This window comes from Megascapheus bottae, chromosome 7 (genome assembly GCF_031878675.1).
Source record: "Megascapheus bottae isolate mThoBot1 chromosome 7, mThoBot2.hap1, whole genome shotgun sequence".
NCBI classification, from domain to species: domain Eukaryota; kingdom Metazoa; phylum Chordata; class Mammalia; order Rodentia; family Geomyidae; genus Megascapheus; species Megascapheus bottae.
In genome coordinates, this window is record NC_143515.1 from 41,414,209 (window position 1) to 41,433,756 (window position 19,548).

The window sequence follows — 19,548 nt, forward strand, 5'->3', positions numbered from 1 at the left end:
ACGGTGCGCACAGCCAGCTCACCCGGCGCGCGGCGGGCAGCCGGTGACGTCACTCCGGCGCCGCACCGCCAGCCAGGCCCCCTTTCTGCCTCCGCCTCTTTCCGGCGCCGATTTCTGGAAGGTTCGTGAAGACTGTGTACGTGCGCCGTTTCTCTACGGCGGGCAAGAATCCGTGTCCATCCGTCCTTCCTGATCCCGCGCGGACTTAGCCAAGCTTGCCATGCCCGAGAACGTGGCACCCCGGAGCGGGGCGGCCGCCGGAGCGGCCGGCGGTCGCGGGAAAGGCGCCTACCAGGACCGCGACAAGCCGGCTCAGATCCGCTTCAGCAACATCTCCGCGGCCAAAGGTACCTCTCCTTTCCCTGGGCCTGGGCCGCCGCCTCGCGGGACCCAGCTCGGGCTCGCTCTCTCTCTCCCCGAGGTTGGGGTGGGTACGACTCGCCTCAGTGGTGCCTCGCCAAGTTCTGCGGAGGGATTCTTTTTGCCGGTGTTGTCCACGCCGAGCATGGAGGCCCTTGGACCCGCCCAGTTGTGGATCCTGTGGGTCTTTCTCATCCTCTGCTGTGCGTTGGTCGTTACACATGGGAGAAGAAACCAGCTAACACTTAAAAGCGATCGCTTACCTGTTTATTGGGCCCTATCGTAGACTATGCTTGAGCTCTGTTTTTGTTTTTAATAAAACTGCTATTTAAACTTGGGCACGATTTTTAGATCTGAGTAGTTTCCCTGACAAAATTGGGGCGGGGCCCATCGTACTAAGGTGCAGGAAACAGACGTATCCATTTTTGGAAATAATTGTGGAAAGCCACATGTGCATTGAAGTTCTCTCTGCTGTCAAATAACAGACATAGTATATTGTTTTCTGTAGAAATCAAGAAACGAGTGGTGACTTAGCGAGCTGTGCCCTCTGCTGAACTGGTTTCTTTACCCATAAAGTTGGGGAAGATGATTTTTTTTGAGTTGTGAGAATTAGATGAAGTCGAATTGGTGAAGGAAAACGTGGGAGGAAGAATACAGACGTTGAGATTCTATCTGGCAACGGAATATAGGAAGTGTCTCATTGGAAAATAAAATGCACGAAGTGAGAAGTGGAATTGGAAAGGTTAGGCTGGGGTTAAATCTTAAAGAGCTGAATGTCCTGGAAAGCAGTTGGCTTTATTTGCTGCAGCAAGACATGGTTCTTTAGTGGAATGAAGTAATAAGTAATTTGTATAGTTGATGTGAGTATTCAGTGAGATTCTGGGAATGTAATGATGTTTAAAGACAAATAGGTGCCCAAGGTGGGAGGAGTCAGATGAAGGAGGGGGTCATTTACAGTTTATGCCAGTAAATTAAGGAACTATGTGCTTTCAAGGGAGTCATAGTTGATAGTTGAATATGTGTAGTACATCAGGATCAAGATGTTTGAAAGACCAAGAGTGTGTACTGATTGGTTTTCAACAAACCAGGGATGGTAAAAGATACAAAATTGGAAGTAGAGTAGCCTTTCATAAAATAAGTTGCAAATAATTCAAACTGAACAAATGAGATAATGTATGTTAGCCTAACCACACAAGGGGGAGGAGCTCAAGCGAGTAAAGGGGGATAACTGGTTTTTCCAAGTCACACAAAATCTTACTAAACAGTTAAGAAAAACCTTTCAGGTAAATTTTTAGTATAGCTCTGGCAGCAAGATTATTTTGGTGTTGGGGGGGGAGTACCATTTGTCAGTTATGGAGAAGCGCACACAACATACAAATAGATCTATTATTCATCATGAATTGTTCCCACAGATGTATTTTGATGCCACAGAGCATGTTGTTTGCCTGGTGGGAATCTTCTAGAAACTTCACATTTCTCAAGATCAGAGCATTCTTGAAGTCTCTTGTAAGATCTTGGCCATCCTCATCCGCTAAAGTGGATTGAAAACCTAATATTGACTGGATAATGAATAGTAGCCAAAGTTTAAAAATAAGTAAAATGAAGATTTTAAATTATACAGCATTTTTATTTAAGCCCTTAAGGTTATTACACAGAATGGGCCAGGGACATTTTGCTTGTCTTGGGAGTGTAAATGGTTATGGCCTAATCTTTTATATGAGATGTATAGCTGAATTAACAAAATAGAAACATTAATTGATAAGAATATATCTTTGGAATAGTAAGCTGAATTGTTTCATAACATACTGTTAATGAAAAAAAGCTGCTATTTGAAGGTTTGATTTTTTTTTTTTACTTACTGGTTTATTAAAGGATTTGTAGCACGGTAGTATTTCAATCTGTTCTATACTAATAGAAAAAATAATAGTCCTCAGAACTTAGAATTAAGAGTCTTGATTTCTTCCTTATTTCTTCTGTTCACAGCGGTTGCTGATGCTATTAGAACAAGCCTTGGACCAAAAGGAATGGATAAAATGGTAAAAGCTAACTTACCTATATATATATTAAATGCCCCCTATTCATAGTCCAATGACTAATGAAGGGTTAAGATGTGTTGTTTAGTCAGGCATGGTGGCATAAGGCCTGCAGTCCCAGCTACTTTGAGTCAGAACTTGAGGTTTGAAACCAGCCCGGGCAAAAACTTCATCTCAACAAATATGCTGGGTATAATGATTCACATCTGTAATCCGTGCTACAGGGGTACCAGCCTGTGCAAAAAGGCAAGTATTATTTTAAATAGTGGTCAGGAGCCTGTGGCTCCTCCCCTCTAACTTTTCAGGAGGCTGAGTTCTGAGGATCAAGGTTCAAAGCCAGCCTAGGTAGGAAAGTCCAATCAACCACAGAAAACCAGAAATGGTTCTGAGGCTCAAAGTAGAGTGCTGCCCTTGAATGAAAAGCTCAGAGACAGGACCAGGCCCTGATTTCATTTCAAGCCCTACAACCAACCAACCAGATTTTTTTTTTTTTTTTTTTTTTTGACAGTCCTAGGGCTTGAAATCAGGGCCTGGGCCCTGACCCTAAGCTTTTTTGTTCAAGGCTAGTGCTCTACCACTTGAGCCACATTACCACTCCCAGCTTTTTCTGTGTATGTGGTACCAAGAAATCGAACCCAGGGCTTTGTGCATGGTAGGCAAGCAATTTACCATTAGGCCACACTCCACTCCCGGACACCACACCAACCAGATTTTTGTTATGGTTTTTTTTTTTGTTTTTGTTTTTGTTTTTTTTTGCTAGTCCAAAACCCTGCCACTTGAGCCACAGCACCACTTGTGTCTTTTTTATGTATGTGATACCAAGGAATTGAACCTGGGTCTTCATGCATGCTAGGCAAGCAATCTACCACTAGGCCACTCTCCCAGCCCCACCACATTTTTTTTCATATATTTTTTATTGTAATTAATAGAAGGGTTACAGTATATTCATTATATTCACCAGATAGAAGGTACATTACTTCACACATATTGATACCCGTTCTCATGTCATGGCCCCCATTTCCCTCCTCCCCTCCCCCCATCCCACCACATTTTTTTTTTTTCCATATATTCCCACCACATTTTTTAAAAAAGGAAAAAGTGTGTTAAAGAGGTACCTTGGAGAGTTTAGAGAAGGGAACGATTACAGTGAATAGTACTTAAATAATTCATACTTGGTGTCTAATGCACAAGAGTAGAATACATCCCGCTTTTTCTTATGTTCTAGTGTGGGATTTGAGCTTTACTTCTACTAGCTTGGTTGACTGGCAGCATAATAAAACACATTCTACAATAATAATTTGAGTGCTATGCCCTCATTTAGTGGATGATAGGAAAAGCACTCCTTTGAATCTTAAAAGTTTGTACCTACTAATAATGCTATTGCCTTTTTGTGGATACTGTGAAATAAGTTACTGCGTTGACTGTTGAACCTGTCTTTACATGGTGCTGACTTTTTGGTATCCATGGTAGGAAGTCTGCTTATTAACTCCTTTATGATGTACTAAATTGAATAGATACCTTGTGGCATGCAACATTGAAATAAAACTTGTAAAATAATTTTATCTTTCAGATTCAAGATGGAAAAGGTGATGTGACCATAACAAATGATGGTGCTACCATTCTAAAACAAATGCAGGTGTTACACCCAGCAGCTAGGATGGTAAGTATAATTATAGATAAATTTTATCATTTTCAGTATTCTATTTATAGTTGGTAGTTACATTTAAACATGGTGAGTTTCTGTTTATATTACATAGGCATATTTTATTTGTTTAGCTTAAAGTAGTTATACAGAGGAAGATTAATTGTTATATTTCTAAACATTACAAATAATCTTCCCAAAACAATTTCCTTTTTTTTTTTTTTTTTTTTTGCCAGTCCTAGGGCTTGTGCTCAAGACTAAGCTAGTGCTTGATCCACAGTGCCATTCTAGCTTTTTCTTAGTAGTTTTATTGGAGATAAGAGTCCTAAATAGCTAGGATTGCAGGTGTCTGCTACTCACAGCCAGCTTGTAAGACACTTACCTTCAATTAACCAACAGAAATCCACAAATGGCACTGTGACTTTTAAGTGGTGGAGTGATAGAGTGCCTTAAGTGAAGAAAACACTATGTTAACACTTAGGCCCTAATTTCAAGCCATATAACCAACCATTCACTCACCCCCCCCCCCCCAAAAAAAAAATTACATTGACTCTTCCAAATCTTTGTTTGGGGCACTGATGTGATCATTTCAGTTAGAAGTTAATATGTATTCACATGTCTTATTTAGTATGTTGATAATTTCTGTTCTCATAGCTGGTGGAACTGTCTAAGGCTCAAGATATAGAAGCGGGAGATGGCACCACATCAGTAGTCATCATTGCTGGCTCTCTTTTAGATTCTTGTACCAAGCTTCTTCAGAAAGGTAAGATCTGCTTTATTAGAATTAAAAGATTTAGAAAAGTGTTCTTTTTTTTTTTCTAGGCAAACCCTGGGAAAACTCATTATATTCTCCTCCCCCTTCTTTTTTTTTTTTTTTTCTGTTGATCATGGGGCTTAAACTCTGGGCCTGGGCAATGTTCCTGAGTTCTTCAGCTCAAGGCTACCACCCTACCCCTTGAGACACAATACCACTTCTGGTTTCTAGTGGTTAATTGGAGATAAAAGAGTCACATTCTTTAGTTCCCTTCTGGCTTTGAAACACAATCCTCAGATCTCAGCCTCCCGAGTAGCTAGGATTATAGGCGTGTGCCACCAAGCCCAGCTAAAACTCACTTTAAATTAACTTGGAGCAGATACAGTGGTTCACCTGCAATCAAGTAAAATAAAGGGAAAATGTTCACGACTACTTTAACATTTTAATAAATATTTTTAGGTCACATCTGTTGTGATTAACTACTTTCATAAATAACAGGAATTCATCCAACCATCATTTCCGAGTCATTCCAGAAGGCTTTAGAAAAGGGTATTGAAATATTGACGGACATGTCTCGACCTGTGGAACTGAGTGACAGAGAAACTTTGTTAAATAGTGCAACCACTTCATTGAACTCAAAGGTGAGACAAGCACTGATAGTTATCACATTATAGTTTTTTTTTTTTTTTGCCAGTCATGGGCTTGAGCTCAGGGCCTGAGCACTGTCCTTGGACTTTCTCAAGGTTAGAGCTCTACCACTTGAGCCTCAGCACCACTTCAGGCTTTTTTCTATGTATGTGGTACCGAGGAATCGAACCCGGGTATTCATGCATGCTAGGCAAGCACTTTAACCACTAGGCCAAACTCCCGGCCCTCACATTATAGTTTAAGATATTTTTTCTAAAATGCCAATATAGACAATATAAACATTTACTTCCTAGGTAACCGAGTTTGTGTAACTGATTTGGTTTAAGATTACAAAGTAAAATGATTCATGGAGTTGAGTATTTGATAAATACTGTATTTCCTGTTTTCATTTTAATGTGTTTAAGGGTTAGATATATTCGGAATATTTGTTCTTACATTTTAGGTAGGAAAGCTGCACATAAATTTAATTGGGCACTTTTTTGTATTACTTTTTAAAACTATTGGTATTCTAGCCAGTCTGATTACTGTATTAATGAAAGAGAAAGCAAACATACATATTTTCATTTGTGCCACTGGGTAGAAAGGCAGCTTTGTATACAGGCTTTTCATGTGGTTTCTTTTCCCCATCCTACTCCAAAACGATGATGCTTAGTATTTATACAACTTTGACATTGAGAAACTAGGACTTTTTTTACTGTGAAGATTAACTTTTTTAAAAATTGTAGGTTGTCTCTCAGTATTCAAGTCTACTTTCTCCAATGAGTGTCAATGCAGTGATGAAAGTGATTGACCCAGCCACCGCTACAAGTGTAGATCTTAGAGATATTAAAATAGTTAAGAAGCTTGGGTAAGTACTGCTAATCATAACTTTAATACTGACAAAAATAAATTGCAAAGCTAACTTTTCAATTAATTTTTTTCATATATTTTTATTGTAATTAATAGAAGGGTTATATTATATTCACCAGATTAGAAAGTGCATTACTTCACAAACATTGACACCCTTGCTCATGTTTTGGTCCCCATTTCCCTCCCACCCAATTTTTTAATTAAGCAGTTGTACAAAGGATGTACTAACAAGGCAGTTTATGCATGTAATGCACCTTGATCAATGTTATCCCCCCTTCAATATTTTTCCCCTCTTCTGATAAAATTTTTGTTGCCTTGAAAATTACGTTAGTATAAGAATCTCAAAGTTTAACTTATATTTACTTACGATAGTGGGACAATGGTTAATCCAAGATGTTTGAGGAATGGGTTATTAGTAGACTGAAGTATTTTTCTTGGGCTAATGGTTGTTTTTTTTTTTTTTTTGGCCAGTCCTGGGCTTGAGCTCAGGGCCTGAGCACTGTCCTTGGACTTTCTCAAGGCTAGAGCTCTACCACTTGAGCCTCAGCACCACTTCCAGCTTTTTTCTGTGTATGTGGTACCAAGGAATTGAACCTGGGTCTTCGTGCATGCAAGGCAAGCACTCTACCACTAGGCCAAACTCCTGGCCCTGGGCTAATGGTTTTTAATGTGTTATCAACATAGTCTCATATTTCCACCATCTCTTTATCCTCTCCTTATTTTGTTTTTTCTTAGTGGTACAATTGATGATTGTGAATTGGTGGAAGGACTAGTTCTCACCCAAAAAGTGGCAAATTCTGGCATAACAAGAGTTGAAAAGGCTAAGATCGGGCTTATTCAGTTTTGCTTATCTGCTCCCAAAACAGATGTGAGTAAAATCCAAATGAAATTTTCTGTCTGCTGTTTAACTAAAACATTTGCTCATTAAAATACAAAATGGCTGACAGGTAATTTAAAGTAGTTGGAAAATAATTTTGTTTGTAACTTAACAGTGTTTATAACGTTTTTAGATTCTTTGTAAATTTCTGAAAACAAACTTCATCTATCCTGTAATTTACTGTAGATATTTTGTTTAAACAAGTAGAAACACCAGTTTGATGATCATACTTTGAAGAAATTGTCAACAGTTTTATGACAAGCCATAGAGTAAAAAGGATGCAGCTGACACTGTTTCTGTAACATAGTCTGTAAGCAAAAGGTGACATTTAAGAAATAGGATGATTTTGGAAGGTGTAGGAGGATCTCAGAATGAATCTAGTCTGAGCAGAAAAGTCCAAAGAAGTTGGGCATGGTAGTACATGCCTATCATTACAGCCATGACAAGAAATCTTAACCAAAAAAAGTAGATTAATGTCTTGACATCTACCTGGGCAGGAGGCTAAGGCTTATCAAAAATAACTTTAGAAAGGGATAGAGATGTGGTCCAGCAATAGAGCTCCTGCCTAACAAGCGAGTTTGGAGCCCTATATCAATACCACCGAATAGGATAATCATCTTATTTTTGTTTTTGTATTGAAATGCAACTGAAGGGCACCTACTTGGGGTAGGTGCTCAACCACTTGAGCCATACTTCAATTTTAACCTTTCTTTTTGTTGTTTTAATTAGAAATAATATCTCATCCAGTATTAATTATCTGGCTTTGAATTGCTACCCTCAGATCTTAGCTTTCTGTGTAAATAGGACTAAAAAATTGACTTTGTGTGTGTGTGTGTGGATCATGGGGCTTGAACTCTGCCTGGGTGCTGTCCCTGAACTCTTCAGCCAAGCCCCACTCTCCCTTTTGTGCCCGGGCTGGCTTGAATCGTGATCCTCAGATCTCAGCCTCCTTCCTGAGTAGCTAGGATTACAGGTGTGAGGCACTGCTCCCGGCTTGGACTTGTGAAAAATCTTAAGAGAGTTATGGAACTATGCATGGTGATTGTGTGCTCTAGTAATCATAGTCTTTGGTAGACAAAGATATCAATGGCTCAAAACCAGCTTAGGTTAGCTAGTGAGACCTGTCTCCAAAAATGAAAATATCAGTGGATATAGTTGAAAGTAAAAGATCTAAGTTTGTGTGCATATACCTTATTTGGTATGATTTTAGTTGGATTTTGTACATATTTCCACTTAAAATGTGTTCTTTTTTCTAAACAGATGGATAATCAAATAGTAGTTTCTGACTATGCCCAGATGGACAGAGTGCTGCGAGAAGAGAGAGCTTATATTTTAAATTTAGTGAAGCAAATTAAAAAAACAGGCTGTAATGTTCTTCTCATACAGAAGTCAATTCTGAGGTGTGGACCTGTTTTATTCATCCCTAATTCGAATTTGCTTGTATACTTCAAAGCACTTTTTTTTTTTGCGGGGGTGGGGGGCTTGAACTCAGAGCCTAGGTGCTGTCCCTGAGCTTTCTGTTCAGGGCTAGTGCTCTACCATTTGGAGCCACAGCTGATTTTCTGGTAGTTAGTTGGAGATAATAGTTTCATGGACTTTCCTGGCTTTGCACCATGATCCTCAGATCTCAACCTTCTGAGCAGCTAGGATTACAGTCATAAGCTACTAGTGCCCGGCCAATATCACTTTTTAAGAGACAGTATGATTTAAGAACCAGACATCTACAGTAAAAAAAAAAATCTGCATTTTGGAGTGCCATTATGTATTGAATAAGGAAGCTTGTCTTTTGTGATAATACAAGTGAGGAAAATTATCACCTTTGTAGATGAAGGATTTTAAACATCAAAGTGGAATATTAAAGGCTTCATTTGGTTTAAAATTAAAGGTCTATGCAATTGGTTGAAAGTTTAGTTCTTTTAGAGGGAATGCTTTAGATGATATTTATGCCAAAGGGGTTCTTAGGTTTGAACTGATCTTTGGGGTTTGGGGTGCGTTTGTTTTTGGCCAGTCCTGGGGCTTGAACTCAGGGCCAGAACACTGTCCTTGAGCTTTCTCAAAGCTAACTAATGCTCTACCACTTGGGCCACAGCATCACTTCCAGCTTTTTCTGTGTTTGTGGTACCAAGGAATTGAACCTAGGACTTTCATGCATGCTATCCAAGCACTACCATTAGGCCAAACTCCCTGTCCCCCATGATCTTTGTGGTCCCCCTCCTTTGATTTCTAATTAGGAAGGTGCATTCCCATTTGCTCCATTAATACATTATACTAGAAAATAACATGAATACTATTTGACATAGTCTTTGATGGCTGACAGTTGAAAGAATGGGCTCTAATCCCTAGTTATCCCAAGTTATATGACAGTGGCCTCAAGTAAGTTGGTCCCAAAACTTAACTTTCAGTACTATCAATATCCATCTTACTAGTATCACAATGCAGATTCTGAATCAGGTCTCTGACTTTTATAGTGTCAGTAAAATTAGTGGCCTACTTGTCTTGTATATTTTATAGTGTAGGAGGAAGGGTACATTTTATTTTGGGAATTAAAATGGAACTTCCCGTTGAATTGACTCTTCAAGAGATTTTAGCTTGAAAATTTAAAGCATTGGGGAGTGGGGGCGGGGAGTTTAGCAAGTGGTAAAGTGCTTGCCTAGTATAAACAAAAACCTGGGTTCAATTCCTTGGTACCACATATATTGAAAAGGCTGGAAGTTGTGCTTTGGCTCAAGTGGCAGAACACTAGGCCTTGAGAAAGCCAGGGACAGTGCTCAGACTCTGAATTCAAGCCCTAGGACCGGCAAAAAAAAAATATTTAGAAATTAAAGCTCTTTTTTTCTCACAAAAAAATGTGATTGGCCAATTGAACATTAAAGCCTTAGAACACTTTGAACAGCAAAGTGGAGGGCATTATTTCTCTTTGGTTTGATTTGGGTTGGGTTTTTGCCTAACATAAATATATATTTTGTGTTCTAGAGATGCTCTTAGTGATCTTGCATTACATTTTCTGAACAAGATGAAAATTATGGTGATTAAGGACATTGAGAGAGAAGACATTGAATTCATTTGTAAGGTAAAATATTAACGTATAGTTAACTTTTTTTCTTCCTGCTGGTGTGGGGCTTGAACTCAGAGCCTTGGCTCTGACCCGAGGCTACTTTCCAGAACTGCAGCACTAACCACTTTGAGCTGTGGGCTCCACTTCTTAAAACGTTTTGATTTCTGGGTTTGGTTATTTTTTTTTATAGACAATTGGCACCAAACCAGTTGCTCATATTGATCAATTTACAACTGACATGCTTGGTTCTGCTGAGTTAGCTGAGGAGGTTAGTTTGGATGGCTCTGGAAAACTGCTCAAGGTAAGAGTATTATCATTAAGCTTTTATTTTTATTTTATTATTATTATTTATTTTTGCCAGTCCTGGGCCTTGAGCACTGTCCTTAAGCATTTCCTCAAGGCTCTACCACCTGAGCTATAGCACCACTTCTGGCTTTTCTATGTATGTGGTATTGAGAAATCCAACCCAGGTCTTCATGCATGCTAGGCGAGCACTCTACCACTAGGCCATATTCCCTGCCCCAAAGCTTTTATTTTTATTTGCTTAGATTTTTTTTTTAACCTTTATCTAATTTAAAAATTGTTCACTAAAGATTACAGGCTGTGCAAGCCCAGGAAAAACAGTTACAATTGTTGTACGTGGTTCTAACAAGCTAGTGATTGAAGAAGCTGAGCGTTCCATTCATGATGCCCTGTGTGTTATTCGCTGCTTAGTGAAGAAGAGGTAAGATTTTGAAATTTAAACCTGTTGATTGTATTTTTTGGGGGGTTTTTTTGTATCTTTTTTTTATTAAAGCACTTATTAATATTGATTTTTATATCGTATTTCAAATGTCATGTTTAACAAACAAGTATTTAAGAAGGGAATCTCTGGGGCCGGGAGTTTGGCCTACTGGTTAAAGTGCTTGCCTAGCATGCATGAAGACCCAGGTTCGATTCCTCGGTACCACATACATAGAAAAAAAGCCAGAAGTGGTGCTGAGGCTCAAGTGGTAGAGCTCTAGCCTTGAGAAAGTCCAAGGACAGTGCTCAGGCCCTGAGCTCAAGCCCAGGACTGGCAAAAAAAAAAAAAAAAAAAGAAGGGAATCTCTGTATATAATCACTGGCACTTAGGTTTTAGAACATAATTAAAATTAAGCATTAATCTATGCAATCAAACATTATGTCTATGGAGTATATAGCCCATCATAGATTTTTATGTCTATGCAGTTATGTTCATATCTCTAAGACCATGTCTATAACATTGGGTACCCAAACATTGAGTCGTCGTTCTTGTTGGTTTTTTTGTTTTTGTTTTTTTTTGCCAGTCCTGGGCTTGAGCTCAGGGCCTGAGCACTGTCCTTGGACTTTCTCAAGGCTAGAGCTCTACCACTTGAGCCTGAGCACCACTTCCGGCTTTTTTCTATGTATGTGGTACCGAGGAATCGAACCCGGGTCTTCATGCATGCTAGGCAAGCACTTTAACCACTAGGCCAAACTCCCGGCCCTCTTGTTGTTTTTTAATATAAAAAATTATTTGCGCCGGGCACAGTGGCTCACGCCTGTAATCTTAGCTACTCAGGAGGCTGAGATAGGAGGGTTGTAGTTCAAAGCCAGCCTGGGCACTAAAATCTGTGACACTTATCTCCAATTAACCCCCAGAAAACCAGAAATGGCTCAAAAGGATAGGGTGGTAATCTTGAACTGAATTGCTCAGGAATAATGCCCAGGCCCAGAGTTCAAGTCCCATAACCAACAACAACAAAAAGTTTGAACCTGGGTGCTGATGGCTCATTCCTATAATACCTGTAATCTTAGCTACTCAGAAGGCTGAGATCTGAAGATAGTGGTTTGAAGTCCGACAGAAAAGGCTGTGAGATTCTTATCTCCAACAAACTGGCTAAATTGCTCAGGGACAACACTCAGGCTCAGAGTTCAACCCACCAAAAAAAAAAAAAATGCAGGGTACTGGTAGCTGTAATCCTACCTATTCAGGAGCCTGAGAGCTAAGAATTACAGTTCAGAGCCAGCCGAAGCAGGAAAGTTCATGAGATTCTGATCTTTGATTAACCAGAAAAAAGCTGGAAGTGGAAGTGTGACTAAAGTGGTAAAGTGCCAGCCTTAAGCAAAAAAACCAAGCAAGAGTTCAAGATCCTAAGTTTGAGCCCCAGTACTAGCACTAAAATAAAATGAAATTTGCTGTTGAAATAGCTTAAAAATATTTGTGGATTTCAGAGCTCTTATTGCAGGAGGTGGTGCTCCAGAAATAGAGTTGGCCCTAAGATTGACTGAGTATTCACGAACGCTGAGTGGTATGGAATCCTACTGCGTTCGTGCTTTCGCAGATTCTATGGAGGTCATTCCATCTACACTAGCTGAAAATGCTGGCCTGAATCCTATTTCTACAGTAACAGAACTAAGAAATCGGCATGCCCAAGGAGAAAAGACGACAGGCATTAATGTCCGAAAGGTAATAATAACATAATCTTTATGGCAGAAAATAATGATTAAAATAAAAATACTAAGAACTTTGTAGTTATCTGTTGGGCAAAATATTTTTTTTTAATTGTTGGGATAAAGTATAGAGAGGTTACAGTTACAATCATCAGGTAGTAGGTACATTACTTCTCGCCCATTGATAACCCTAGGCAGCAAATTGGGGTTCCTGAAATAGGGGGCAGGGACTGGAAAAAATAGGAGAGAGACAAACACATGGGGTCCAGGAGGTCTGCAGCCCCGTTTATTCTCAACTCCAGGCTTATATCCCTTCTTGAAACCAGGGAACTTCCAGATGTTACATTCATGTGGTAAATCTCAGGTCTTTTAAACAGAATAAGGCCAGAAAACAATAAGACAATAAAGCAATTGTCTGATGCAAATCAAGGTACAGTTTGATTCCACTCTGGCTCCCAACACCCCTTCTCATGTTTTTGTCTCCATTTCCTTCCCCCCACCCCCTCCCAATCATCTTGTGGATAAAAGACTTTATAGTTACAAAATAGTGTGTGTGATATTGGACTTAAATGTGAGGCCTGCAAATCATAAATATTTGACTTTGAACATGGGAAATACTGTTCTCCTTAATGGAAAGTGCAATTTGGTTCTTAATAACTTTTATCTAGTTACTTTTAATTGTTCATTTCTTTCATTGTAAAGACAATAGTTACTGATAGATCTGAAAGCTAAGGGCAATATTAGAGCTATGTGAAAGTGAACCATTGTTGTTGTGAACATCAGTGTAGTAAGGTAAATGCATAAAAGAGTTAATAGTGTTGAAGAACAAATCCGTGACGGGTAGAAAAAATAATGCTCATGTTACTTTTGAGTAGTACAGAAGCCCAAAGGGAGAGAGCAGTACTTGGTTTGGTTGGTGAGGAACAGAAAATTTCATATAGAATAGCAGTAATTTATAGGTGAAAATGGGTCAAGAGGTTATTCCCACTTGTGAGGAAGGATTATGTACTGGACTCCGTGTTGGAAAAATGGAGAAAAGTTAGACTGAAGAGATCCTTGAATGGATTTCTCCCTGTAGTTAAGGGTCCACTAAGGTTTGTTAATAAATTAGGGCAAAAATATTTTTTAAGGAGTAGTCTGGAGATAGGGATATCTGTCATAGCCAGGGATGAAGGAACTAGAATAGTGTAATGAAGGACTTAAGGGAAGTGTAAAGGAAGAGTGGATCAGACTCGGTCTAACTCTGAATTAAGAGCCATTGGTAATTGATGCATTGGAAATCTCGTAAGATGTGTGCATTCCAGTGCCAGAACTAGGGTTTGAACTTAGGACCTTTCACTTTTTTTTGGGGGGGGGGGAGTAGTCCTGGGGCTTGAACTCAGGGCCTGAGCGCTGTCCTTGAACTTTCTCAAGGCTAGATCTCTACCACTTGAGCCACTGCACCACTTCCTGCTTTTCTATGTATGTGGTACCGAGGAATCAAGCTTGGTTCTTCATGCATGCTAGGCAAGCACTCTACCACTAGAGGGCCTTTCATTCCTGCTTGGCTCTTTTGCTTAAAGCTGGCACTTAAGTCCCATACTCCATTTCCAGCTTTTGGCTGGTTAATTGGAAATAAGAGTCTCTTAGATTTATTTGTCCATGCTGGCTTGGAACCTCAATCTTCAGATCTCAGCCTCCTCATAGCCAGGATTAGATAAAATGCTTGAGCCATTGGCCCCTAACAAAAATCTCTTAACTTTTAACTGTTATAATTACCTATCTGGTTTTGCCATATTTTTAAACAAATAAGACTCAGAAGTTGTTCTAGGAATTTGTCCTTTTTTTTTCAACTTGTAATTGAAATGCAACCTGCAATTTAGAGAAAAACTTACTAGAATAGCTTGCCATGATGGACTTACACTGAGAAAACTAGGTTTGAAAAAGTCTGAATGCGTGCTTACGTCAAGGTACTATTGATAATACATAATTAACAATAAAAGTAACCGTATGCTGTTTTTCAGGGTGGTATTTCCAACATTTTAGAGGAAATGGTTGTTCAGCCTTTGTTGGTTTCAGTCAGTGCTTTGACTTTAGCAACTGAAACTGTCCGAAGCATTCTGAAAATTGATGATGTGGTAAGTATATATAGATTATAAATTGCCCTACAAGGTCAAAAAGACAACATTTTTGTTTTGTTGATAAAATGATTGCTAGTTATCACAAAGACAATTCATTACTTTTTTTTCTTACCTGTAATATCAAGAAGGAATTTGGAAAATTGTCTCAAATATCTTCCATCCTTAAGATTTTTGTCATTACTGTACAAGTTTTGAAGCTTATGTGTCTCTCAACAGGTGAACACTCGGTAATCTGGATAATGCTGGCTGACTGCCATGATTGTGGCCACCAGTACTGTGGCAAGAGTAGACGATGATCACCTTGATGTTCCTTGTCTGGAAGCTTGTTTCCCTTATGAATTCTTGGATTGGGTCTTCCAGTTGGCATTTGCTTGGAACAACTTACTGAAAGTATTAAATATTTGGTTTCAAAAGACAGATTATTTCTCCAGCATTGTATTATTTCTGATAACTTAAAAAAACCTATCCAAGAACCACCCCCAAAACAATTCTACCTTTTTTTGTCAGTTGCAGGACTTTAACTCAGGATCTAGATGCTGTCCCTGAGCTCTTTTACTCAAGCCTAGCACTGTACCACTTGAGCCACAGTGCCACTTTTGGTTTTCTGGTGGTTAATTGTAGAATCTCTGAGACTTTCTTGCCTGGACTGTATTTAAACCCTGATCCTCAAATGTCAGCCTCTTGAGTAGCTAGGATTACAGGCATAAACTGTTAGCACCCAGCTATGATTTCACCTTTATATAGTGTGTCATGAATTCATCTTGGGTACTTTTTCTAATTCTATTTAAGCTTCTATTCTGTTGACAGAATGTGTGTGTGTAAAAAATATGCTCCAGTGTGTTCATTCCTGATAAATGCTCATTGGCATTATATGTATAGTAGACTTGATAGTTTCGTGTGTATGCTTCCAATGAGGCAGCCATTCAATAATGTCTACCTAGTTATTCCATAAAAATGGGAGTGGCCTGTGGCTCAAGGGGTAGGGCAGTAGCCTTGAGCTGAATAGCTCAGGGACAATACCCAGGCCCAGAGTTCAAATCCCACAATCAACAACAACAACAAAAAAGGCTGAGATCTATGATAGTTCAAAGCTAGCCCAGGTAGGAAAGTCCATGAAATTTCTCCAGTTAGCCACCAAAAAGCTATAAATAGAGCAGTGGCACTTGTGATAGAGTGCCAGCCATGATCAAAAAAGCTCAGGCCCCCAGTTCAAATCCAGGAGACCAACACAAATACTGTAATAAGAATTATAGCTCAGTGATAGAACATGATTGCCTAGCATAAGTGAGTGTTCAAGTCCCAGCACCTGAAAAACAAAGTGTAGATATGTGTAGTACATCTTCACAAAGCAGATTTTTCTTTTAGATCTGAGATTGGGGACTCAAATTTAATTCCTGCTGCTTTTCTCCTTGTCTACTACTCTACCAACTGGACTATGCCTCAAATCCCACAAATGCAATGTCTTATTCAAGTGGCTTTAAACATTGTAATTGCCACTAACCTTATCCAGAAACTGTCCTGGAAAATCTTGTCTGTCCTTGCTTTTTTTAGTCAGTTCTGGGTACATCATGCCTAGTGATCTTTTTTTTTAATTTGTCAAGCACTCAAATCTCGATCTTTAGTATAAAGGCCACACTTGAGGTAGGTCTCAAAGTTATTGTTATACCTAGATATGCGTGTGTGTGTGTGTGTGTGTGTGTGTGTGTGTGTGTGTGTGTGTGTGTGTGTGTGTGTCTGTTGGGTCTTGAACAGAGGGCTGAGGTACTAGCCCTGAGCTTTTTTGCCCAAGGCTATCCCTCTAATATAAGCTCTACCATAGCTCCACTTCTGTGAAGCACTTTTTGGTGCTTAGAGATAAGACTCAAGATTAGCTGCGCATGGTAGCTCATGCCTAATCCTACCCTCACTGGAGGCTAAGCTTTGAGGATTTCTGTTCACAGCTTTCCTGGGCAGGGAAATCCATGAACTCATTTCCAATAAACTACTCAAAATCTGGAAGTGGCACTCTGGCTTAAGTGGTAGAGCACTAGCCTTGAGCACAAAGAGGCTTAAGAAATGGAACCCAGCCCCTGAGTTCAAGTCCCAGGACTGACAGTGATAATATCATGGATTTTCTTCTTGTTTTTGGCTTTGAACCATGATCCTTGAATCTCAGCTTCCAGCGTAGCTAAGATTACAGCTCTGATCCACTGGTGCCTGGCTACATTTTTTTTTTTTTTTTTTTGCCAGTCCTGGGCTTAAGCTCAGGGCCTGAGCACTGTCCTTGGATTTTTCTCAAGGGTAGAACTCTTGAGCCTCAGCACTACTTCCGGCCTTTTCTAAGTATGTGGTACCAAGGAATCGAACCCAGGTCTTCGTGCATGCTAGACAAGCACTCTACCACTAGGCCAAACTCCTGGCCCCTCCTGGCTAAAATTTTTTTTTTTTTTTTTTTTTTTTTTGCCAGTCCTGGGCTTGAGCTCAGGGACTGAGCACTGTCCTTGGACTTTCTCAAGGCTAGAGCTCTACCACTTGAGCCTCAGCACCACTTCCAGCTTTTTCTATATGTGGTACCAAGGAATCGAACCCGGGTCTTCTTGCATGCTAGGCAAGCACTTTAACCACTAGGCCAAGTTCCTGGCCCCTGGCTAAAATTTTTAAAGGAAGTTCTTCCAGGACAAATGTTTCTTAAGTTTGCTTTGGTGTAAACTAGTAATTACTCACTAGCTTGTATAGGATTTAACTAGGGTTTTGTAGCAGCCAAGAGTGTAATTGTATTTTAGGAGTATACCAGCACACAAATAGTTGATAGTTACACAGCAGTGAAAGGATACATAATTACAAAGCAGTGAAAGGACAGTTCACCTGTTAGAACATTTAAAAGTCATGCTTATAGTTAGCAATATGAAGGGATATAACTTCCTAAAGAGGCAATAGTTTCATATGCTTGAGTGTACTTCTTTAAATCTGAAATACTAAAGCTTAGAACAGGAGCAGGGAGTTTGGCCTAGTAGTAGAGTGCTTGCCTCGCACGCATGAAGACCTGGGTTCAATTCTTCGGTGCCACATACATAGAAAAAAGCTGGAAGTGGTGCAATGGCTAGAGTGGCAGAGCTCTAGCTTTGCTAGGACTGGCAAAAAGAAAAAGGAAATGTGTTTATTTTCTGACTTGTGAAATGGTAACCACTCAGTGCTGAAACCTGTTTATCTTTGTGTGTGTGTGTGTGTGTGTATATGTGTATATGTGTGCGTGCACGCGCGTGCCGGGGGGAGAGGGGCTCTGAGACTGGAGCAATAAAGTCTTAACAGTGCAGATTTATCCATGAAAATCTCAGGACTGCGCTGGGGATAGATCTCGGTAGTCAACACTGCCAGGCATGCACACAATACACTAGCGTTTGCACTGTATCAACACAAAACCCAAAAAATAACTTGGGGAAAATTTAGTGTCACAGAAATTGAGTGAAAAAATCTGGGAACATTGTTAAGTGATTAAGACATAAGAGGACTTTACCTTAAAAAACACCTAAAGCTTGGTTGTGGATCTAAGTATGGGAGGTACGCCCAGCTTTTCATCACTGACAAAGCACCTGAGAAAAAGAGATGAAGGATTTTATAGTAGCTGTGATGTCCCTAGGCTGTAAGGCAGATAGAATGTGAAAGCAGAACTGCTCTCTTGTCCAGGGAGCAGAAATGGATCAGGGCCAAAATAAATTCTATTATTTTATCTTTAGTTGTGCAAGAGATTTGCCATTTAATAAAGTAGTTTGTTACAGTGCATCTTGAGACGTGTCATCCCTTTCAACATTCTCACCCATCCCAATCTGCCCCTCCCCTCACTTCTTAATTTTGTATACTTTACATTGGATTCTTGACTGCATTCTACTACTCCCCTCCTCATCTACTCCACTCCCATTGACCCCACTCCCCCTTTTCCTACAGTTTATAAGATAAAACCTTCTGAGGCATTCCTAGTGACTTATTCCAACCACATGTTATCTGGTAGCCCAGCTGTGAATTAACTTCACCTATTGGTTAAGTTAGAGCCTTATGATCCAGTCACCTCTTAAAGGCTCACCAGCGCCAACCAACCACTAAACATTTTAAGGGGACACTTCATAACCTAACTATAGCACCCACTAGGATTGGAGACATGTCTGGCTTTGCTTCACTCAGCTCACCAACTCAAATGTCAATCTCTTAACACACATACTTTAACCAACTATCATTCCTTGGTGTAGTTAAGTTGCACCAAAATGTAACAAGCTACCCTTGTGAACTTGCTTCCTAGGTACATCTCAAGCAATTATTTTAATGCCTAAGGTCAGTTCTATACACACATACATGACATGGGAATAAGAAAAATACTAATAGGTGTAACCACATAAACTTCATAAATCCAAGTTTGTATTAAATGTGGTTTGGTAGTATCTGAGATTTGTAACTTCCCTTTTCCACTACCTATTCTGTTTCCTTTGCCTTCAGCAAGCTCCTCAAATAGTGGCTTTATTTGGTGGGGCATGATTCAAGTCATTCTGAAGGATTTAGAACTGGGTTAGAAGCAAATTGAGTTGTTTTTCATTGCCTTTAGTCATAGAGCATAGTATTTTTGATATATTCTAAGGGACATTATTTGCACCCATAATCTTTCTTAGTAAACAGTATACCTTAGTAGCCAGACCAGTTCCTATAACTTCCTTCTTTGCCTATATGAGGAATATAAAGAGGTCAGATGTTAAGTGACTCCTGATGGAAGCATTCCTCTGGAGTTAACACCTCTAAACCAACAAACCAGTCA

At 39.7% G+C, this 19,548-nt stretch overlaps 1 protein-coding gene across 1 annotated transcript; it reads left to right on the top strand.

The window, feature by feature from the left end:
- Positions 1-85: 85 nt before the first annotated feature.
- On the top strand, positions 86-15,188 carry Cct4 (chaperonin containing TCP1 subunit 4). The gene is made up of 14 exons (XM_090336840.1): positions 86-347; positions 2,344-2,396; positions 3,964-4,053; positions 4,690-4,798; positions 5,288-5,430; positions 6,163-6,284; positions 7,022-7,154; positions 8,424-8,563; positions 10,137-10,233; positions 10,409-10,519; positions 10,812-10,942; positions 12,433-12,667; positions 14,655-14,768; positions 14,988-15,188. The coding sequence occupies exons 1-14, from the start codon at positions 221-223 to the stop codon at positions 15,000-15,002; spliced, it is 1,620 nt and encodes a 539-aa protein (XP_090192966.1). The 5' UTR covers positions 86-220; the 3' UTR covers positions 15,003-15,188.
- Positions 15,189-19,548: the final 4,360 nt, after the last annotated feature.

What these genes read in the sequence shown, in the direction of transcription:
- Cct4 (XM_090336840.1), top strand. Translation starts at nt 221, where the DNA reads ATGCCCGAGAACGTGGCACCCCGGAGCGGGGCGGCCGCCGGAGCGGCC. An exon ending in ATACAGAAGTCAATTCTGAG is followed by an intron (nt 8,564 to 10,136) that starts GTGTGGACCTGT and finishes TTTGTGTTCTAG; the next exon opens with AGATGCTCTTAGTGATCTTG. An exon ending in CGCTGCTTAGTGAAGAAGAG is followed by an intron (nt 10,943 to 12,432) that starts GTAAGATTTTGA and finishes TGTGGATTTCAG; the next exon opens with AGCTCTTATTGCAGGAGGTG.